The sequence below is a fragment of the Aethalodelphis obliquidens genome, unplaced genomic scaffold (genome assembly GCF_003676395.1).
Source record: "Aethalodelphis obliquidens isolate GAN/ISIS:26980383/991018 unplaced genomic scaffold, ASM367639v1 scaffold70, whole genome shotgun sequence".
Taxonomy (NCBI): Eukaryota; Metazoa; Chordata; class Mammalia; order Artiodactyla; family Delphinidae; genus Aethalodelphis; species Aethalodelphis obliquidens.
Window position 1 is genome coordinate 4210273 of NW_020838014.1, and position 19509 is coordinate 4229781.

Sequence of the window (19509 nt, forward strand, 5' to 3'; positions counted from 1 at the left end):
GTTAAATGCTGTGACAGAGACAAAGAGAGTACAGTGCCAGGGAATAACAGAGCTGGCCTGTCTTAGGAAATGGCATTTGTCTTGTAAAGAGCAGGGTTGAGGGAAGAGAGCATCCCACGTGGAGAGACAGCACCCAAGGACCCAGGTGGGGCATGAGCTTAGTGTGTGTCAGAGATGCAAACAAACCCATTTGGGCAGAGCACAGCAGGAAGGGAGGACAAGAGCACAAATGAAGTTAGGTAGGCAGGGGACAGATGACCTAGAGATTCAAGGGTAATGGCAGACATCGCTGGTCCCTTTTCTCCTGGTGAACAGCCTGGAAGTATCAGGAGCTGGAAAGCCTCTAGCTAAGAAATATGCCAGTAATTGAAGCCTTACCAGTAGAGATGCATTCCTTTAAGTTTGGAAATTTTATCTGAATATCTTCCACCCTCCAGGAAGCATTTTAAACCATTATCAGTTAACACTTTGGTGGGAATTAGTTTCCTGGACTCCTTTCTTTGATTCAACATTTACCGCATGTCCTCTTGTGCCAGACAGCCCCGTTTGGGGTACTACACGGATATGAAGGATAGGAGAGAGCCTGGCTCTGCTCTCACGGAGCACAGTGGTAGTTAAGTGCTATGAGGGAAAATCGTAGGGAGCAAATGAGAGTGGCTCACAGCAGGCCCCAGACTGATCTGGGCAAAGGAAGAGGGCTTCAGGGAGGAAGTGGCACTTAAGCAGGAAACTGAAGGATGAATAGGAGTTGGCCAGGTCAGTGTGTGTGTAGCGAGGAACTGAAGAGGAGTACACCTGGTCTGTCTGGAGTCCTATGGAATTAGCACACTAGAAGAGCTGAGAGAAGTCCAGTGTGTAGAGATTGAAAGTGAGGATGGAAGAGAGAGGACTGCATGGGTAACCTTGGAGGCCCTGGTAAATGAATTTGGACTCTACTCTAAAAACAAAGAGAAGCTGTTAATGGGTCATAAGCAGAAGAGTTATAGGCTCAAGTTTGCATTTCAAAAAGATCACCCATGTTTTGGTGTAGAGAATGGGATTGGAGGTAAATAAGAGTGAAAGTGAAAGAACATTCAGAAGGCGATTGCTGGCTTTCAGGCAGGAAATGATGGTGGCTTGGATGAGGATGAAGATTTCCTAATTGCAGAGCCTACTTAATCTTTGCATTTACATTTATTTACAATTTAGATTAAATATCAAGTCTTTATCGATTATGTTGGTCAGATATTGAGTATGAGTTTTATGCCTTTGCAAAGAACTAGAGTATTATTTTTTATATAAGTGAAATTAATTTCAGTCTCAAGCCACATTCTTCTGGAATTTGTAAATTTGACTTCGGTCAATTTGCGGGGCGGGGGGCGGGTGGTTTCTCCACTTCTTCCTTGGTATGTATCTGAATTTGGGGAAGAAGCTATGCTGAGATCTTGTACAAAGTGGGTGTTCGGGGAACCAATCTTGTCTCCTTGATTGTGTTCTACTCTGAAATCCACTGACACATCCTTGGTCACATATCTCTCTTCTGCTCTAGAATCATGCTTGGTATGTAGGACCAATAGTTTCTTGTTGGATCTCGGGGACAGGTGCAAGAATATTTAGAAGGAAAAAAAATGATTGTATTTAATGATTCATATACACTGAGAGCGAAGCTTCAAGAATGACTTGTAGATTTTTTTTGCATTAGAAACTGGATGGTGCCTTTCAACAAGACAGGAAACTTGGGAGAGGAGCAGGTGCAAGGGCAGTGGGCTGGAATCACATGGTCACTTTAGAACATGATGTGTTTGAAATATTCAAGATGAGATATTGAAGAAGTGATTGGTAATGGGGGAGTCTGAAGCTTGGAAAACATCTGGGGTTGAGAAAATACACACACACACACACACACACACACACACACACACACACACACACACACACGGTGTTTTCAGTGTAAAACAGAAGGTAGTGGGAGCTTTGGGACACCATGAGATCCCCTGGAGAAAGAGAAAGAGTGTGGAGTCAAATAAGAAGAGGGCTTTGGAAAAAGTCTGAGGAATATTCAAAGATTGGGCAGAAGGAGAACTGGCAAAATATCCATGGAGGTAAGAGGAAAACAAGAATGGCATGAAACAAAAGTCTCAAGAAGAAAGTCTTTAAAGGTGGGAGTGGTGAACAATATTAAATGCTACTGTTGTTCAGTCAAGTAAGATGAAAACTGCAAAGTATCCTCTGGACTAAAAAGCCCTTGGTGATCCCAGAAAGAGCGATTCTAGGGTATGGAAAAAGCAAAAGCCAGTTGGTGTGAAGAGTCTACCATGAACATGTGGGGCAGTCACTAGACACTTCAGAAGAGTCACGCCCTTGCAGGAGGCCTAAATTAGCCCTGCAGTAGGGGCTGCTCCAAACCCACTCCAACAAAGCTTAAGAAAAAGCTTCAAAAGGTCAAGCTGATGCACAAATAAATAAACTGCCTGCTAGGACAAAGGCTAACAAGCTTTAACTAAGACAGCAACATCCAGTGGTCAATAACAAAACTTCACAATTTATAGAATCCAATAAAAAATCATTTACATGCACCCCAATGTTCACAGCAGCACTGTTTACAATTGCCAAGACGTGGAAGCAACTTAAGTGTCCATCAACAGATGACTGGATAAAGAAGAAGTGGTATATATATATATAATGGAATATATATATATATATATAAAATAGAATATATATGTAGTGGAATACTACTCAGCCATAAAAATGAATGAAATAATGCCATTTGCAGCAACATGCATGGACCTAGACATTATCATACTAAGTGAAGTAAATCAGACAAAGACAAATACCATATGATATCACTTATATGTGAAATCTAAAAAAAATGATACAAATGAACTTATTTACAAAACAGAAATAGACTCACAGACGTAGAAAACAAACTCATCATTACCAAAAGGGAAAGGGGTGGGGAGAGATAAACTGGGAATTTGGGATTAACAGATACACACTGCTATATATAAAATAGATAAACAACAAGGACCTACTGTATAGCACAGGGAACTATAGCCAATATCTTATAATAACCTATAGTTGAAAATAATATGAAAAAGAGTATATATATATATATATAACATATATACATATAACTGAATCACTTTGCTGTACACCTGAAACATTGTAAATCAACTATACTTCCATTTTTAAAACCTCCTCCCAAATTAAAAATCACTATATATAAGAAGCAAGGAATTGGGACTTATAACCAGGAGAAAAAATCAATCAATAGAAACAAACCCAGAAAGGAAGAGATAAGAGAATGAGCAGATTAGCAGACAAAGACTTCAAAATAGTTATTAGAAATATGGCCATATATCGGGGAAAATATGACTACAATGAGAAGTGAAGATATAAAAAAGAATATATAAGCAATCATATTTCTTTTTCAGTAAGCACCACCGCCCCACCAAAAAAACTATAACCTGCCCTGCAGCCTCTTTTTTGCAAAAGATTTTATTTTTCTATAACTTTGTACTTTTGTTTCCTTGTATGGAAGTATTTTAAAATTGCCTTGGGGACTATATCATACGTAATTTTAAAAGGAAGTTTAAAGTGACCTTGATAGGTGCTGGGGAAGGAGGGAGGGAGGTGTGATTGTGATAGAATTCCAGATGCACTTTTGCCCTGAATTGACATTGTTTGCAGAAAGTACAAGACTTCCTGGTCTCTGAGCACAGAGCAGATGAGCACAGAACAGACTAGAGCTGCAGGGATGACCAGGTTGTGTGTCCTCCTGAACAGGCTGGTGTCTCGGGTCCACCTGCCTATTGGTCCCTCTGACCTAAGGTCTAACAGTCCTGAGCCTTATTGTGGCAGAACTCTCATAAATGCTGGCCACATTCTCTTTTAACCATCCTTTGGGAGCTTTAAGAGTACTTTTAAAGGTATACTTAAAGTTAAAAGAAATATTACTTAAAAGGAAAACATTAAAGTTCAGGAGCTCATCTGGTATATTTGTGAGCATCTTTATCAGAGCTATGTTGAGTCTTGGGCACATCAGCAATTTAAGGTAACAGGAGAAAGACCAGATCTTCTCACCTAGCTCTGCATCCCCATTAAGGAGGTATAGGTTTCCCCTAAGGATATTCATCCCATAAACAGTGATCTCAAAGCTGAATTTTCAAATTTGAAATCTCCCATATTATCAGCTTTTCCAAGATTGTTCATACGGTCAAGAACTCATGGGAGCTCACATTACTTTAGTTCATAGATCACTTTAGTTCTAAAGCACTACTAGAAACCTTAAACTCTAAAATTATAAATGATAGGACATATTTTTATTTACACTCATTTAACTGAAAACTTATTTATTTCTGCACAGCCCCATGCCAGTAAGGGAATTAGAAGTCGTGTTTTTAGCTATTCCCTGGATGAAGGAAAATAGAAATGTGGGTCTCAGTTGACTGCACCAAGCTGTCATGCTTATATTTGGTGCCGCTGGTCACATGTTGGCAGGGCCAGAAGAGAGCCCCAGGACTAAATCCATCCTTACCTTCTATATCCTGCTTCAAATAAAACATCTCCATCAGCACATCTTCTCCCTGTGCAAACCACTTCACTGAATAGAAAACTTCTCTGCTTAAGTGATTTCTCGTTATCAGCTTGTATTTTGACATCCAACAAACTAAAACTAAATTTTTAGTCTGAAGCAATAACTTTCCATTATATGTTATTTCAAGAAGCACCCATCTCCTTGCAACAGAGCATGTATTTATCTCATAAACACATACACGGCTGAAAAGAGCAATGACAAAAATAAAAACATAAACACAAAATGACTCAGGTATCTTTGATCAAATATCTTTATTATCAGTTATATTAATTTATTTTATGCCATAGACATTTTGCTCCTAAAATCTCATCTTCTTTCACTTACTTTAGTTCTTCATTTTATCCTCAATGGACCTGTCTCATGTCTTGACCATGGGAAGAAGATGCTGAGGAAAAGGCAAGCTGGTCACCAGGATGCTGTAAATGGCAATGACACATCATTAGGAACACCGTCATATAACAGACCAGGCCGAGAATACATCATTAAGAACCCAGACAGAAGATCACCATCTTCCATCATCATCTGAAATTAAAAAGCACCTCCAAAGGAACTGTTTACTGCTTTGTCTGCAAAAAGTGCTCTGAACACTAAACCAAAGAGACAAAAACATCCTTTAGCGGATTGTTGGAGCACTTAAGGAGGTGTAAATTGTAATTAGCCACATGTTACACTTTCACAGCCCAATAAGAAAGAAGCCTGATGGTGCAAGATCTCTGTGGCCCAGTTTTTCAGGTCAAAAGCAGAATGGCTGTTGAGTAAGGAATAATCCACAAAGGAAAGCTACAGTGCTATTCCATTCTCTGGCTTCAAACACAACAGATGAGAAAGCCAGCAGCACGTGTTTGCGATTGCAGTCATGTTGCTGAGTTATTAGGGAGGGAGGGCCCCTATTGAGCTAAAGTCCCAACCTTAAAATTGTAGATCTGGGGACATTTACTCTGTTTACAAAGGAATCAGAGTGTAAATGTGTTACAAAGATAATATTGTTCTATATTAATATTTCCAGATAAGAAAAAATGGTTCAGAGATGGGGCCTGTACCAGAGAGTGGAATCTGTTAGTAAAAACAAACAAACAAAACAAAACAAAAACAAAAAACAACTCACAAACTTTTGAGAACTTGGTTTTAGTTACTGCTGTGCTAACTAATTATGTGGCTTGCAGTATGTCCCTGAATCATCTTAAACCTATTATCTAACCTCCCATAGCCTAAATTTAACATTTTTATAATGTGGGGGGGTGGGCTCAGTGATTTCTAAAAAATGGCATTCAAAATGTGTGTGTGTATGAGTGCACCCTCTTCAGTACCCTCATTGTCCTGAGGAAAAACCATTAACTTCGGGCTTCCTGGTGGCGCAGTGGTTAAGAATCCGCCTGCCAATGCAGGGGACACAGGTTCGAGCCCTGGTCGGGGAGGATCCCACACGATGTGGAGCAACTAAGCCTGTGCTCCACAACTACTGAGCCTGTGCTCTAGAGCCCATGAGCCACAACTACTGAGCCCACGTGGTACAACTACTGAAGCCTGCATGCCTAGAGCCCGTGCTCCGCAACAAGAGAAGCCACTGCAATGAGAAGCTTGTGCACTGCAATGAAGAGTAGCCCCCGCTTGCCGCAACTAGAGAAAGCCCACGCGCAGCAATGAAGACCCACTGCAACCAAAAATAAATAATTTTTTTTAAAAAAAACATTAACTTCATTGGGTTTGCACAAGGTCCTGTGACAAAAAAAGGTGAAGGAAAATGAATGAAATACTGCCATTTGCAGCAACATGGATGGACCTATCATACTAAGAGAAGTCAGGCAGAGAAAGACAAATACCATATGATACTGCTTATATGTGGAATCTAAAATACGACACAAATGAACTTATTTACAAAACAGAATAAGACTCACAGACATAGAAAACAAATATATGGTTACCAAAGTAGAAAAGGAGTTGGGGAGGGATACATTAGGAGTTTGGGATTAGCTGATACAAACTACTAAATATAAAATAGATAAACAACAATGACCTACTGTATAGCCCAGGGAACTATATTCAATATCTTGTAATAACCTATAGTAGAAAATAATCTGAAAAAGTATACATATATATATACATATATATGTAAAACTAAATCATTTTGCTGTACACCTGAAACTAACATAAGATTGTAAATCAACTATAATTCAATTAAAAAATGTCTTTATTAGACAAAGGTGAAAGAAGAATCTCAAGCCTGGTAGGAGGGGCAAATAAAACTGAGACTATTCAAAATCTTGCACTGAAACAGATAATTGACAGGAGGATTTGATTTGCTGTTTGGCTGAGAATAAGATACTCTTCTCACTCATATGAAAACCGATGAAGATGAGTTTATATCATTTAAGATGCAATATGATCTTCAGGCTCAAATAGCTGGATGCCAGTAAATTAAGGATTAACTTGGTTCTGAAAATTCATGTGAATTTGTGCGCTCATGTAACTTTCTACTAAGTGACTCTCACTACTATAGGGAGATAACAAGATCTGGCTAATTCTTCTTAAGGCAGATAAACATAGGGACAAGAGCCTTCAGACTGAAGAAGACATAATGGATACCATTCTTCTTTCTAATCTACTTAGCCACATTGTTATGTTTTAATTTGGAGCCTATTTCATGATCAGATAGTAGATCAAGTGTGCAATTTCCAGAGTCGACAACTCCTCCTCCTCTTCCTCGCTCTCACCCCTACCACCCCATCCAGTACTGCAGCCAAGAAGAAAGTCTTCACTGGAAGGCAAGCGCCACTAGCGAGAGGAGAGGCTTTGCTGGTTTAACCCTGTATTCCTCACACCTAGAATAATATGCCCAGCACGCATTTGTTGAAAGAATTCTCATACATAACGATTTTCAGAATGGTTTCGGGATTGGTGACTTCTCCTTTTTGAGACTGAGTAGATCCAGTGGATCAAACTTGATTCTCTGAAATCTACTTTGGGTTCCTACTTTCTGAAGGCAATGTAAATTGCTGGTTTTAATTTAGAAAGCCCAGTTGGGGTTAAGACTCTTGATATGCAGGTTATCATCATGTTTGCGCAATACTTAACCAACTCAAGTGGTTCAGGCAATTCCAATAGCACCCAGATTTTAATCCTGGGGAACTTTGGGGCATTTGGCAAAGTTTTATCCATCCTACTGAATTATATAGCCTCAAATGATAGACGTCCATGAGTATGGCAAATTCGTCATTTCAGTCTGTATTCCCTAGTTGTAAAACTTCCCTGCATAAGAAATAGCAGCAGCATAGCGGCAGTAACAGCAACAACCCTGACATTTTCATTAAAGTTGGGCACTCAGGATTGAATCTGTTGAATTAAATGAATGTCCCATTCTCTAAGCTCAGTGCCTCTTGGGACAGCATGTAAAACTGGACTCTTAGCAAGCAAAACACTCTATGATCTAAATTCAAACATAAGTAATGGCTAATTTCCCTCATATTTCATCTCTTTCTGCTGTAACCTAAGAATAGAACTTTAGACCTAACTCTATTCATACTCTTTTATTGCTAAGGTTTGAGACATGGAAATGGCCAATTCCTCCATATCAGATTTAGATCTAATTTAGTATATGCTTTCACCCACTTACAGACGGTTTTTGAATGACAGTTGTTGGTTTGGAGGGCCAGAACACGGAGACACGTCCATCTCACCGCTAATTCCGTTATCGTTTTGCTTTTCCTCCCTTTGTCTTCTTGCTCCTTCCTCCCAGACATCTGTCCTCAAAATCTGGCTTCCTTGTGATCTGGTCACTCCCATCACATTTGCTGTGTTTGTATCAACTTAATGTTGACAGAGGTATTTGGACTTTGGCTGTCTTTATTAAGGCATGTTGCTGTAACATACTAACAAAGAGTTAGCATAAAGGTTTATGCAGAAGGAAAAATGTTCTTTAGGTTTTTTAAAAAGACTAACTCTGGGTACATTTAGGCTGGTATACAACACTGATTTCCAAGGATTTGAAACAACACTTAACACACATGAATTCTGTTATCTTGCATACCAAATTTCAGTAGCCTTCCGGGACACCAAATTACCAGTGAAGCAAAAGGCATGACACTGTGGTTAGGTGTGGAGGTTTTACAACAAAAGAAAGAAGATGACAATAATTGAGTATATTTGCTTCAAGGCTTTATGTAATTTACCAGATAAAGTTAACCTTTCTTCCTCTCATATCCCAACAAGTGTATATGTGATAGACACACTATTTTAAACATTATTTTAATTGTTTATTATTAAAAAAAACCCCAGATGTTTATTACTTCTGAGTTATTAAAAGAAATACAGGTACTATAAAATTATAGTAGGAAAGGACTTAAGAAAAAGAAAAATGAGTAAAGAATGGTCAGATGGGGAAAATATGCTCTCAAAATGGAACTCTTTGCTAAGAGCCACAGATGCAATACCTTGAGCCTCAGGAGAGCTTTAATTAGTCCTGCTCTTCCTTCAGCGCATGCTCAGAAGCTCTGGCAGGGACTGTAAATGAGGGCAAGGAAATCCAGCAGGGGCCTGGGTGGGTTAAGGGGGGGAAGGGCAGGATCTTAAAGGGGCAACGACCATTTAAAAGAGCAATGCCTCTAGGCCCCACCATTCCTATCTCAGGTCCTTCAACCTACCACCACCAACCTACTCTACCTTCTGTGTTCCCTACCTCAGTTAACAGTACTACCTCTGGGCTTCCCTGGTGGTGCAGTGGTTAGGAATCCGCCTGCCAATGCAGGGGACACGGGTTCGAGCCCTGGGTCCAGGAAGATCCCACAAGCCGCAAAGCAACTCAGCCCATGCGCCACAACTACTGAGCCTGTGCTCTAGAGCCCAAGAGCCACAACTACGAAGCCCGTGTGACACAACTACTGAAGCCCATGTGCCTAGAGCCCACGGTCTGCAACAAGAGAAGCCACCGCAATGAGAAGCCCGCACACCTCAACGAAGAGCAGCCCCCGCTCGCCGCAACTAGAGAAAGCCCGTGCACAGGCAACGAAGACCCAATGCAGCCAAAAATAAATAAATGAAATAAATAAATTTATATATATAAAAAAATAGTACTACCTCCATTTTCCCAGTTGTTGAAGCCAGAAACATAGGAATCATTGCTGATTTCTCTCTCGTATGCTTCTGCAAAATGAATCACTGTCAGTTTTTGCAGACTTTACCTTAAATTTGACTTCACTTCTCAATCCCTATTACCACTGTCCTGGTTTAAGCTCTCAGACCCTCACTGGGTCCTGCCTGGGCCCTTACAACAGTGTCTCAACTGGTGTTATGTGCATTTTCCACTGCTGCCAAATCATCTTTTAAAAATCACAACGCTCAACCTGAAAAAACACTTCAGTGGTCCCCATCACCTGCAGGAAAAAGTTGAAGCACCTTAGCACTGCATACCTGGACTCTATCAATCCACAGACCTCATTTCTGACACTTCCAGGGTTGTATTTTCTGTTCTCACGATAACCAACTGCTTTTAGGATATATGTTCCAACACAATGTGAATTAACACGGAATATGTAGAAAAGTTTCTGACCCACTTAAAATACATAAACTTTTAGCGAGTAAGATGAAATAACCCAACTTCTACTTAACACTTCATTTATTTAGCTATATATCATAAAATATGGATGTATAATTTTTTCACTCTCATGCATCATAATATCAAAGGAAAATTTCAAAAGTTCAAAATATGACTCTCTTACCTATACAGAATGAACCCATGTCAATGATTTTATTTTAATTGATGAAGGAAGCAGTAGGATGGTAAAGCTGGTTCTAAGAGCATTTGAAGAACTGGTTATTTCTAGGAAAAAAAAAGATTGCTAGATTATATATAAAATGAATTAATGTTCTGCGGGGCAATGAAATAATAGATTATTATCTTTCCTATTAAACATAATCATTTACATCTCTACCAAAAAGAAAATCCACAAATTTACATGTAACTGCACAGTATCTAGACTCTAATTCATAGCAAATAGCCAGGTCAAACACTGGTAAATTTTCCTACTGAATTAAATAATTAAATAATCCTGGGGGGGGGCTTGTTGAATAATGTTTCATGATTACATTGAAAGGACATACAGTCCTCTTCTTGCTTTCTGATTATTTCCAAGTGCAGGACAATTTTCCTTAACAGTGAAAGTGTTTTGTTAAAACACTTCACATTAGTCTTGTTCATCAGTGTTTTGGCACCACAATAGTCACTTCTTGAGTCACCTAACAAAGCTTTTCAGAACATAACATTTTATGTCCTCCTGTGTTTTCTCCGATAAAGCATTCTGGAATCTCGTGTAGTTTGAAAAGAGAATAAATATATTAAGTAACTATCAACATTGTAGAACAGTGTACAGTTATGTGGATGTTAAAACGTTGAGTAACTACTAAAATAATAATAATGACAACAATAATAACAATAATAGTGCAATGTGTAGCTCCCAAAAATAGAAGAAAGAAGGACCATATAAAAATGGTTTTAAGACTTCAATAGATAGCCAGGAAGTAAAAAGAAAGAAGATGGTAAACATAAAAAAAAATAGTGCAATGTGTAGCTCCCAAAAATAGAAGAAAGAAAGAAGGACCATATAAAAATGTCTTTAAGACTTCAATAGATGGCCAGGAAGTAAAAAGAAAGAAGATGGTAAACATAAAACACAAAATAGTAGAAATGATTCTAAATATATCATTCACAATGAGTATAAGTGGGTTTAACTCACCTGTTAAAAGACAGAGACTACAAAATTGGATAGACAAATAAACCCTCCTTCCATAAACATGTCTAGAAGGTAACAAAGCTGAAAGGATGAAAACAAAGGGATTACAAGGAAAATAACAACAAAAAATTGACACAGCAATGTTAACATTAGACAAAATGAAAATTAAGACAAAAAGCATTAAGAGAAAAAAAGGTATTTTATCGCGATAAAAGGAATGATACAATTGGTACTTTCATAAACTTGCACAAATAAAAAGAGAACTTGATAAAAACTCGAAAATGATAATCATTTTGTAAGATTTTGACACGTTTACTAAAAACTGATACATCCAGCAAAGTAAAATTTAGTAGTAATACAGACTACTTTGATAAAATTAACAAGGTTGATCTAATAGATAAAGAACCTTGCACCCAAACAAATGGAGAGTATTTTCAATACATTCAGTACACTTTTCTAAAATGACCACATACTAGGTCACAAGAAAATTCAGTTTCCAAGATTTAATATCATCTATGTTCACAAAGCATTTAAATTAGTAATCAACAATAAAAAGATGGTTAAAAAATAGCAACAACCTTTAATTGAAAACTTAAAAAAAAAGAACAAATAGCTCCTTGGGTAGAGAGGACATTACAATGTCATGGAATATTTAAAGCTAAAGACAATGTAAATACCACATGACAAAACTTGTGGAATACAGCAAAGTAGTACCTAGAGAGAAATGCATAGTCTTGTGTATAATTATTCTTATAAAAGGAAAATTAAAAGCAAAAAGCTAAACTTTCAAGTCATGTAGGCAGTAAAAGAATTACATACTAGCAAAAATAAGTAAAGAAAGAAAATAGTTCATATATTCCATAAAATAGAAAACAAAGACATAAAGAAAAATCACAAAATAAAAACTGGTTTCTTCAAAAAATAATAAAGTAGACAAGCTTCTGGCAAGACTGATAAGAATGGGACAATAAAAATGAATAATATTCAGAATAAAAAAATGGGGCCTAAATACAGCTAGAGCATGATTGAAAAAACCCCAAGAGAACAAGATGAACAAGTTTATTCCAAAAACAACAGAAAAACTAGATAAAATAGTAACACTTCTAGAAAAAAAACTAAAAGTAATTCAAGAACAAAAAGCCGTAAAGGGCTTCCCTGGTGGTGCAGTGGTTGAGAGTCCGCCTGCCGATGCAGGGGATACGGGTTCGTGCCCCAGTCCGGGAAGATCCCACGTGCCGCGGAGGGGCTAGGCCTGTGAGCCATGGACGCTGAGCCTGTGCGTCCGGAGCCTGTTGCTCTGCAGCGGGAGAGGCCACAACAGTGAGAGGCCCGCGTACCAAAAAAAAAAAAAAAAAGCCATAAAAATAAGTGACATAAATCTCTCTGTGTCTCTATCTCTGTAATAGAGGCTCCCCCTGCAAAACAAACCAAGTCCAGATGGTTTAAAGAAGAGTTTTTACTAAATACTTCCAACTCATTTTACTAAGCTACTATAATCTCACAGCCAAATCCAGACAAGAACAGTAACAAGAAAATTATAGATCTATCTCACTCTCTTAGACGTAAAAGGCTAGATAAAGCATTAACTGGTTACCTCTTCTGTTCAATATTGTATTGGGTGCCGTGGCCTCGACAATGGAATACTATGCAGCTGTTAAAATCAATCTAAGGAAGTGGAGAAATGAGGCTTAAGGCAAGTGACTAGCGTCCCTAGGTCCTGCTGCATATTTCTCCATTTCCAGCCCTTCAAACTGCTGTTTATCCTTCAAACACTTTGGCAGCCATCACGTCCTGTCCCACAAATTAATCTTTCATCTTTTGTATTTCCTTCGTACCTCATGGATATTTCTATAACCAAATGTATCTCACGGTTTTGCAGGAATTTGGTTGCCTGACCACATAGCTAGCACAGAGCAGGATGGAAAGAAATGTTGAACAGCACTCTTCTCTGAAGGATCTAGAACCCATTCCCACTTACCGCATTTAACTGATTCGTACAAAAGTACAGATTATGCTAGCAGTCACCGGGTCTCCCAACAGTCATCACGTCCCCCGTCCCCGAAGCAGCGGCTGTGGCTTAGACGCCGCTGCCCTTCCCGTATTTCTCCATCAGAGAGGATGCCGACGCCCGAGCCCACTTCCTCTTTCCTCCTCTCGCTTTAAGCGGCGCAGAAACCCATCCCTCTCAGAAAAAAATCTTTAACAGGAAGCCCAGAGGCCCTGGTACCTGGCATCCCGCCCCGGACCCGCAAGCCCGCGCGGGCCCCGGGCCCCCGGCCCCCGACCCCCGACCCCCGACCCCGCCCGCGCAGACGCAACTCCCGCCGCCCCGCCCACGCTCCCACGCCGCGCCCGGCTCCTCGCTGGCTGGGCCGAGCCGGTGCCGGGCGCCGTGGAGCTCGCGCGCCGGGCCGGCCGGGGAGGGCCGCGCCGGAGTGGGGGCGGCGGGAGGGCGGGTCGGGGCCGGGCTCCCGCTGGCGGCTAGGCCGGGGCCGAGCGCGCGGCCGGCCATGGAGGTGGAGGAGGCGTTCCAGGCGGTGGGCGAGATGGGCATCTACCAGATGTACCTGTGCTTCCTGCTGGCGGTGTTGCTGCAGGTGAGTTCCCCGCCGCTCGTATGGCTCCCACGTCCCCGCTTCCTGGCCGTCCGGGGAGAGGCGTACCTCCCTCCCCACCCCCAGCGCCCGGCCCGGATGCCGAGCCTCTGCAAACCCCGAGGTGTGGCGAGCCTCTCCCGCCTCCACCTTCACCCCGCGCGAGGGCGGCGCTGGCGTAGGCGCCGCGCGTTGGCCTGGGCCCCGGAAAGCCAAGGTCGCCGGCCGGCCTGTCAACCCAAGCCTCGGATCCTCGTCCCTTAGGCGCCATGCTTCTCTCACCTCGAGTGGGGAGGGACTGCGTGGGGGGCACTTAAGCCAGCGAGCTGGTTAGTAAGAGATGAAAAATCCAGTTGTTACCTGGAATACGCTGTGAATAGGAAGGGAATTTTTAACCTGTGGCGCTGTCACTTTGGAATCTGGAACACAGAGAGGGAGGGCCCTGGTCACCCGCTGACAGAAGGGCTGATTTAGAGGGCCTCCTTCAGCTCTGGTATCTACTTACCATCTTTTCCTGGATTTGAGGGGACTTCCTATCCAGGAGCTTTCAATGCATAGGGTTTATTTCTTTCTGGTTTAAGTTCTGCAGGGTCATTCTGCCCAGAGTCCCCTTGGCTTGAGACTTTTTAAAGTCCATAGTGCCATCTACAACGTGTGGTGTAAAATGGAATCACTTCTTCATCGTACAGAATTCTCAGAGACTGCTTTTTTGGTTTTCTCCAGATTTTAAGCATTTTGATTTATTTAAAAAAGGGATTGTTCGTAGAAAACAATTACTTTGAACAGTATACAGGACTGATGGAGACTGGCTATGTCACAACATCAGACAGTACAGTCAGTATCTGCTGTATGGCTGGTCTCTGTAGACACCCGTTGCTGTCCTCGCTGAGGGTGCCTTGTGTCTTGAGTTAGTCCACTCCTCTGGCCCTTAGGAATCACACGTCTCTTCACTGAATCGGTGTCCATAAGCATAGTAATCAGCACCACTTTGGGCTGGGGCGCTATAGCTGTTATCATAGGAATCATAACGCTGTTCCTCATAAGCAGTGCCATGTCCATCGTCATAGTCATAATCTCCACAGGTCTCTCGTGTTGGGGGCGGTGGTGGAGGTCTGTACCCAGTTGGGGGGACTCCTCTTGCTCTGGGAGTGAGAAGTCCTCTTCCCCGACTCACTGGCCCTCGGGTGGAAAGGACTCCCCTGGCAGTCGGTGTCCCTCGCAGTACCCCGACTCCCACTGGCTGGGCTGTGACTCCTCCCCTTCCCCTGGTTATTGCTGGGGTTGGTACCCCTCTTGTATGCAAGGTAACAAGTGGTACATCTGCATTTTCTGGACCACCATTCAAATATGTTAATTCCTGGAGCTGTGCTTGCCTGATTTCATCATTATACTCAGGAATGAGGAACTTTTTGATTTCCTCCAGAGCATGTCCCATCCGGGCATAGGCTTCTGCTGGGGGGCGGGGCACACACTTCAGTCAGAACATGGAGATCATCACTGAGGTGGAAGTACTTTGCTTCTCCACTTTTCCTCAACTCTTCTTCTTTTGCCTTGTCTCTCATGGAGCCTTTTCCAAGGATGGACATTTTTGTCAAGGTTTCTTCTTGTAAATGCTTCACAGAATTGCCACGTGGCCCCAAAAGTTTTCCCACAAAGTTGAACTTAGGGAACTGTTTTACAGGAGTTAAAACTTTCTGTCCCAGCCTAAAAATGTAGGTTCCATATGCTCAAGGTCACTACAAATACACTTCGCCACGCAAGTTCCTCCTCCTTTGCCAGCTTAAATGGCCCATTTGATGTCAATTACTTCTTTTATTGTAAAGGCATTTTGTTCACAGATCCTTTATTAGTATGCCAGTCAGCCATTTTACTTATTCTTTCATTCAACGTATATTTAATGAGTGCCTACTATGTGCTTATCAGGGACTATAATGTCAGATAAATCAAAACCCCTTTCCTGTGAAGTTTACATTCTAGTGGGGGTGGGATGAAGCAGGCAGGCAGTTAAATAATTACAATTAACATGTGATGATAGTTATTCTGAGGGAAGGACAGGGTGGTCATGGGTATAAGCACCAGTCCACCAGTTGCTTAAACCTTGCATAAATCAACTGCTCAACAGGAAGACTGGGAGGGTTTGAGGTGAGGGTTGACTAAGCGATTCTGTTTTCCATTAAAATGTTTGAAAGTTCAGTTGATTTCATAATCAGCCAGAAGAACCATTTAAATGATGCACTGACAGATGAAGTCAGTTCTTTCTCTAGCAAAACAAGTTCTCAGTTCACAAATATGTGATATTCTGAGGTTCCTTTAAGTGTGTTTTAGCTTTAAATGCACTTTCCTGTGGGGAAAAAGTATTTGTGCTAAATCACAAAAGAGTATTTAATGCAGAGAGAATAGAATTGTGATCATGATGTCTGACATTCATTTATATTTTCTCTTTGAGAAAATTCTTTTCCTATTCTAACCAAGAATTTCAGGAACATAACTCCCTCTCTGAGTAATCTCACCTACACTCTATCTCCTGTATCATTATGTTCTCACCTGCCTAGCCAGGTATCCACTGACCTTGAATAAGTTTGTCTTGAGTGGAGTGTGGCACTAAAAAGGCCACCGTTCTGGGTTCGGGACCTGTTGAATTTCCATCATTTACTTTTTGTTATGGTTGACCCAGTTGGTTAGACCCAGTTGGTACCAAAGAGGTCTAAGCCCATGACCATGACTGTTCACTGAATCCTGCCTGATGTGTGGTCAGTATTCACCATAGAAGAACTAGCTCTTAGAGTGTTGGGGATGAGTGACTGACTTTACTTGTAGGTGTGGGCTGAGGAGGTGCCCTGTAGCTGTGCGGATCCCAAAAGAGTATAGATGCCCAGGTCCAAGCAGAAGTGAATTCTTCACAGCTGTTACCCGTTTGTGAGGACTCAGCTACACCATTGAGATACATAATCCACATGGTCCTATGGTCACCCAAAGCTCTCCTGGATATGAGAGTGGAGTTCCCCAAAGGCTGCTCTATCAAGTCTGTTGTTGGAGATGATTTAGACTAGGGGAGCTGGCCTGCAGAGTGTGAGTACTAGAGGGTCCCGTCACACAGTTGTAACACGATGCTTTCATCATTCTTCTGGGGGTTGCTTCCTCTAACAGGAAGAAGTAAGAAGCCTTTTTCAGAGTTGGTTGACTTGAATGGAAGGAGCTTGATGTTTGCTTTTTAAAACCAAAGCACTTGTCTACCAGTGTCCAGTGAGTGTACAGACCAATGGTATAGCAGCCCTGCCAGAGAGGGGGAGTCCTGCACATTGTAGATGGGACTGCCAGGGAGAGGGACCACCAGGGAGAGGGGGCTGCCTCAGCAGGAGCCTTATCTACATCTGTGGTTTGGTGATGACCAACTCCAGCTGAGAAACACAAAACTAGAGGGACAGAGATGGAAACCGTACAGATTCTTTTGTTTTCTTCCTTCTAGGATCATTATTATTTTTAAAATGATGTTAACTCCCTTTACTTCAAACACATCCAAGTTCAAACTAAGAGGACAAGACCACATTACAAGCCAACTCTAAAGGTCTTAGGTTAACTTTTCTTGGATTATAGATATCATCAGGTAGCTCCTCAAACGTCTCAATATCGTTTCCTTTGCCTAGGAGACCTACCTTCACTTGCCTTGCAAACACAATCTTTGGAATCTCCATAGTGGTCAACTTTCAGATACGTACAGAATAAATGCAGATTTTGTAGATTTCTCGTCAGCATGATAAGATGCAAGTGACCTGATAATAGTGATACTTGGTTTTACAGTACCTAAGAAGAAAGCTAGAGGAGAGAAATTGCCTTCTGTAAAACTGGTGGTCCTATGAACAAGCAATAAGATTTATAATTTTCCAGTTAGAAAAATTCTTACCCACTCAAATATACATACCCTCCTTTGGGTAAGAGTTATTTGTGGTATTTAAATATGAATAATTCTATTTACTTTATTACCATTTCTATTTTCCAATCGTGATTCAAAGTAGACGCCATTATCACTATTTTGTGTTTGTGTTTGCGTTTGCGTGTGCTTATTTGCCAGACTGTTTGGAGGAAGGTTTGAATACAATTCTTTGTTTCTTGATCCGTTTAGACATAAAGTGGAAATGGATCCTACTTCCTTGCTCTAAGTCAGAGACTCCGGCTCCTTCGTTTTCCTCAGGATCATGAATCATATGCTGTGGTATAATTTGCACAGAATTTAAAGCATCCATTAACCAACAGGAACATGTAACCTGTAATAAACATTCGTTTCACCAGCAGAATTGTGATGCTGCTGTGAATCTCAGCTTGAGATGCAGTACTCTGGTATTTCGGAATGCATTATTATTATGTAAACTCTTAATAAACCCAACCTTACTTTTCAGATCCTTGAACTACCAGTGCATTCATATCATCTACGCAATAAATATCTTTTCACGGTGTTTTAGAAAGTGGAATGACTGAACAGGTATTTTGCAGAAGAGGGAACTATAATAGTCAACACATGAAAAGATGTTTACCTTCAGTGGTCATCTGGGACAGGCATATAAAAATGACTATGAAGTATCATTTCACGCTTATTAGAATAGCAAACATTAAATAGTCTAACAGTACAAGTGTGATGAAAATGAGTAGAAAGTACCCCATTTACAGAACAATTTGGCACTGTCTAGTAAAATTACAACCAGCATTGGACTCCTAGGTGTATGTACGACAGTATCCCTTGTGCATAAGCAGATATGTATAGGGTGTTTTTTGCAGCACTGTTTGTAATGACAAAAATTAGTAACCACCTAAATGACTCTCAAAAAGGGACTGGGGACTTCCCTGGTGGTCAGGTGGTTAAGACTTTGCCTTCCAATGCAGGGGTGCGAGTTTGATCCCTGGTCAGGGAGCTAAGATCCCACATGCCTCTCTGCCAAAAAACCAGAACATGAAACAGAAGCAATATTGTAACAAATTCAATAAAGACTTTAAAAATGGTCCACATCAAAAAAAAAATCTTTAAAAAAAAGGACTAGATAATTAAAATCTGACATAAACTTTATAGAATATAACAGTTAAAATGAACAAACTAGGTCTACACACAGCCACATGGATGAATCTCTTTTTTTTTAAATAAATTTATATATTTATTATTTATTTTTGGCTGTGTTGGGTCTTCGTTGCTGCACATGGGCTTTCTCTAGTTGCAGCGAGCGGGGGCTACTCTTCGTTGCGGTGCGCGGGCTTCTCACTGCGGTGGCTCCTCTTGTTGTGGAGCACAGGCTCTAGGCACACAGGCTTCAGCAGTTGCAGCACACAGGCTCAGTAGTTGTGGCTCGTGGGCTCTAGAGCGCAGGCTCAGTAGTTATGGCACACGGGCTTAGTTGCTCTGTGGCATGTGGGATCTTCCCAGATCAGGGCTCGAATCCGTGTTCCCCGCACTGGCAGGCAGATTCTTGTAGATCAAGAGGAAGATACATCTCTACCCTCTTCCCAGGTATATCCTCTCACTTTGTTCTTGATTCCGTATTACTCTATATCAGTTATTTCTGATCTTCTATCTTTCTGCATTTTCTGACCTCCCAAGGAGTGGCCCGCATGGTAGATTTAGGTGGTCTATGGA

At 41.2% G+C, this 19509-nt stretch overlaps 1 protein-coding gene and 1 pseudogene across 6 annotated transcripts in view; one reads left to right on the forward strand and one right to left on the reverse strand.

Moving 5' to 3' along the window:
* Nucleotides 1-4803: 4803 nt before the first annotated feature.
* LOC113611802 (KH domain-containing, RNA-binding, signal transduction-associated protein 3 pseudogene) lies at nt 4804-17584 on the reverse strand (annotated as a pseudogene).
* The window catches only part of SLC22A15 (solute carrier family 22 member 15), an 88472-nt gene continuing 82558 nt past the window's right edge, over nt 13596-19509 (forward strand). For 4 of the 6 annotated variants that reach the window (XM_027091163.1, XM_027091165.1, XM_027091162.1 and 1 more), the window contains exon 1: nt 13809-13895. In XM_027091163.1, coding sequence (XP_026946964.1) covers nt 13809-13895 — 87 coding nt within the window. Of the gene's footprint in view, nt 13896-19509 lie in introns of all 6 variants that reach the window. The other 2 variants (XM_027091167.1, XM_027091161.1) reach the window with 2 other exon arrangements.